Raw genomic sequence first — 3372 nt, 5'->3', positions numbered from 1 at the left:
TGCTCATCATCCTGGCTGTCAGCTCTGACTCCCACCTCCACACCCCCATGTACTTCTTCCTCTTCAACCTGTCCTTGGCCGACATTGGTTTCACCTCCACTACGGTCCCAAAGATGATTGTGGATATCATAACTCACAGCAGGGTCATCTCCTATGCAGGCTGCCTGACACAGATGTCTCTGTTTATTATTTTTGGAAGTATGGATGACATGCTTTTGACTGTGATGGCCTATCATAGGTTTGTGGCCATCTGTCACCCCCTGCAGTATCCCATCATTATGAATCCTTGCCATTGTGGCTTCTTAGTTGTGCTGTCTTTTTTGTTTAGCCTCTTGGACTGTCAGCTCCACAATTTGATTGTTCTACAATTTACCTACTTCAAGGATGTGCTCATTGCCAATTTCTTCTGTAACCCTGCTCAACTCCTTAATCTTGACTGTACTGACAATTTCTCAAGTAACATTTTAAAGTATATTGCTGGTGTGTTTTTTGGATTTTTTCCTATCTCAGGGATATTTTTATCTTACTATAAAATTATTTCTTCTATTCTGAGAATCCCATCACCAGGAGGGAAATATAAAGCTTTCTCCACCTGTGGGTCTCACCTCTCAGTTGTTTGTTTATTTTATGGAACAAGCTTTGGTGTGTACTTTGGTTCAGCTTTATCACAATCTCCCACATCTTGTTTGGTGGCCTCAGTCATTTACACCTTGATCACCCCAATGCTAAATCCATTCATCGACAGCCTGAGGAATAGGGACATCAAAAGTAGCTTGGGTAGGATCTACAGTAGAAAATTCTAATCTTAGGACCTCAAGTATCCAATATAAATATAGAGTAAACAAGACAGAAAAATTAAACATCTGTACCTGTACATTCTGCTTTTCTGATCACACTGTTTTTGTATTACATGATTTTAAATTATCATCACATATTTAACATAGTGAAATACTGATAGTATTTGAGAATGGGAAATATTGGGACTTTTAATAAGTACAAAGTTTTAGTTTGTGAAGATGAACAATTTCTGTAAGTGCAGTTTGGTGGTGGATGTATGAGTATAATTCATGCCACTGAGATCTGTCCTTGATAGTGATGAATATCATCAATTTTTAATTAAAAATTTTGCCACAATTGAAATGGATACAAAAAATCCCCCAGGTAAATCTTGAAAAGAAGCAAAAGAAATGAACATGTAAGTAAGCTACCTTCTGATTCTAGGAAGAACTCCCAAATTTAGTGTAGATTTATTTTCCCTTCTTCTCCTATTAATATTAGAGTTCTTAGAGTTTGTGATGGATCAATTTGGTTGATTGTGGGCTCTATGCTTTGAGTCTCCAAGGTCATATAATAGTTAATATTCAGTCCATGCCTCCAGAAGATGTTTGATGGCTCCAGTCCTGCAGGCACCATACTTGTGTGTCTTGCTACTATGGTTGTCTGTGTCCAAAAGCTGTGGTATGAGACTGCATTGTGCAAGTGTATTTTGAGGAAAGAGCATGGGTTTTCATTGGAAAATAGGTAGAGAAGGGATAATGAATTTTTATCATGTCATTCTTTTACCTTGCCAATAAAACAATAGCATAGTTTATTGGTGCTCTATATGTTTCTTTTTCAATGCAAGGATCTTATTCTTTTACTATAAAATTATTTCTTCTATTCTGATAATCCGATAAAAAATGGGAAATACAGTGGTCCTTTGACTTATGAACTAGATTGGTTCTGAGGGCTGGTTTTAACTCAAATTGGTTGAAACTCAATATAGCTGAGATCTGAGAGTTTACATGGGTAAATGCTATAGATAACAAGAAGCAGATGAATCTGCCATTTACCTAATTAACTCAAGTTGTTTGTAGGTCAGGCCGGCCATAATTTTAGAGTCCACTATATAAACATTCTCCACCTGTGGGTCTCACTTGAGCTTTGTTGGCCTATTTTACATAATAGGCCTCAGGTGTTTCAAATTGTGTGAGAAACAGCCTGGAGGCCTCAATGATCACTGTGCTCATTTCTATGCGGAATCTCTTCATATACACGTTGAGGAACAGGGACATTAAAAACACCCAGTGGAGGCTCTGTAGTCTAATCCCAGGACCTGTGGAATGCATTTGATATGTAGTTTGAGAAATGTAGTAAAATTTACCCTGTAAATCCTGCCTTTCAGGTCTCATTATTTTTTCTATTGCAATAGGTTTGATTTTTTCATGATATTTCATAATACTTGCCAGCATTTGGGGGATGAATGTAGTTTTTAAAAAATGAATATGCAGTTTGTTTGGAAATATGAAGTTCTGGAGATAAATGATGGTAATAGTTTTACAACAATGTGAATGTCATTAATGCCATTTAGCCACAAAGTTAAAATGACAAACTTTTATTATATTTATTTTACCCAAATAAAAACAGGTATACCTGTGGAAAAAAATGAAACATAACCAATATGTAGCTGGCACAAATATTCTCCCAAGTGAGCCAACAGAGAGCCCAGAAGTCTTTTACGGACATTTTCTGTTCTATGCTGTTGATGTTAGGAAGTCCTTAGAGAGTGCAATAATTTGTTTGAAATTGGGCAATTACAAGCTGTGTTCACTGAGCCTATGAGAGTATATAGTAGCAAGTAATCTATGCATGGGCCATTTCTTCAGTAAACTTTCTTTCCAGTCCTTTGATTTGATGATTTAAGTCCGGGTGATACCTGTGGCTACTGCTCCTTTGGGTCTCTGCTTCAGAAAGATCCCACCTGAGATTGCATTCCTATCAATCCCGAGAACAAATCTTAGCCTTTACTGGGCAACACATCGGATCTGCATTCTTTTACCATGTCATAGCAGAGAAATACCCCAAACCAGTAAGTGCTGAGACAGAGGGTGGAGGAAAGACCATGAGCAGCATTGTTTCCTTATCACAGGGACTATTATGCAATTTGGGTAGCCCAGTAGTAGAATACATATGTTCAAAGTTTGAACTGTGAGGACTGTGAAATTTATCTATGTGTTTATAATGAAGGCCCAAAAATTATCAAAAATTTTCTTTCTTCTCACATTGATTCTATTTCCAATAGGCATCACATCCATGCCAGCTGATAATGGACCTTGAAATTATTTCCATAGCATTTCAAGAGGATTATGAAGGTGGTGATCAGGAGGCTCAGGATGAAGACAGTTTCCTTAACAAGAATAATAGTTATTGAGCCATTCCTGGATGTCAGGTGCTGGGTCCTGCATTCTATGTAGAGAGCTTGAGTTCATCTTCACAGTCTTCCCTATGCTAGAAATGCTACATTATTTTACTGTACAGAATAGAAAAGAACACAGCATTTTGATGTAATTTGTCATAGGTGTTTTATTTTAAAACACTGAATGGAGGTGTCTG

At 37.3% G+C, this 3372-nt stretch overlaps 1 protein-coding gene across 1 annotated transcript; it reads left to right on the top strand.

Moving 5' to 3' along the window:
- Positions 1 to 41: 41 nt before the first annotated feature.
- Positions 42 to 803, top strand: LOC104852733 (putative gustatory receptor clone PTE01; the record flags this gene model as incomplete). The annotated part of the gene is made up of 1 exon (XM_019205455.1): positions 42 to 803. A coding segment is annotated over one exon (762 nt), but the record flags the coding sequence as incomplete, so codon positions are not given.
- Positions 804 to 3372: the final 2569 nt, after the last annotated feature.

The sequence above is a fragment of the Fukomys damarensis genome, unplaced genomic scaffold (genome assembly GCF_012274545.1).
Source record: "Fukomys damarensis isolate Sample0158 unplaced genomic scaffold, DMR_v1.0_HiC HiC_scaffold_9639, whole genome shotgun sequence".
Classification (NCBI taxonomy): Eukaryota; Metazoa; Chordata; class Mammalia; order Rodentia; family Bathyergidae; genus Fukomys; species Fukomys damarensis.
The sequence above is the reverse complement of the archived record's forward strand: the minus strand, read 5'-3'. Positions and strand labels throughout refer to the sequence as shown.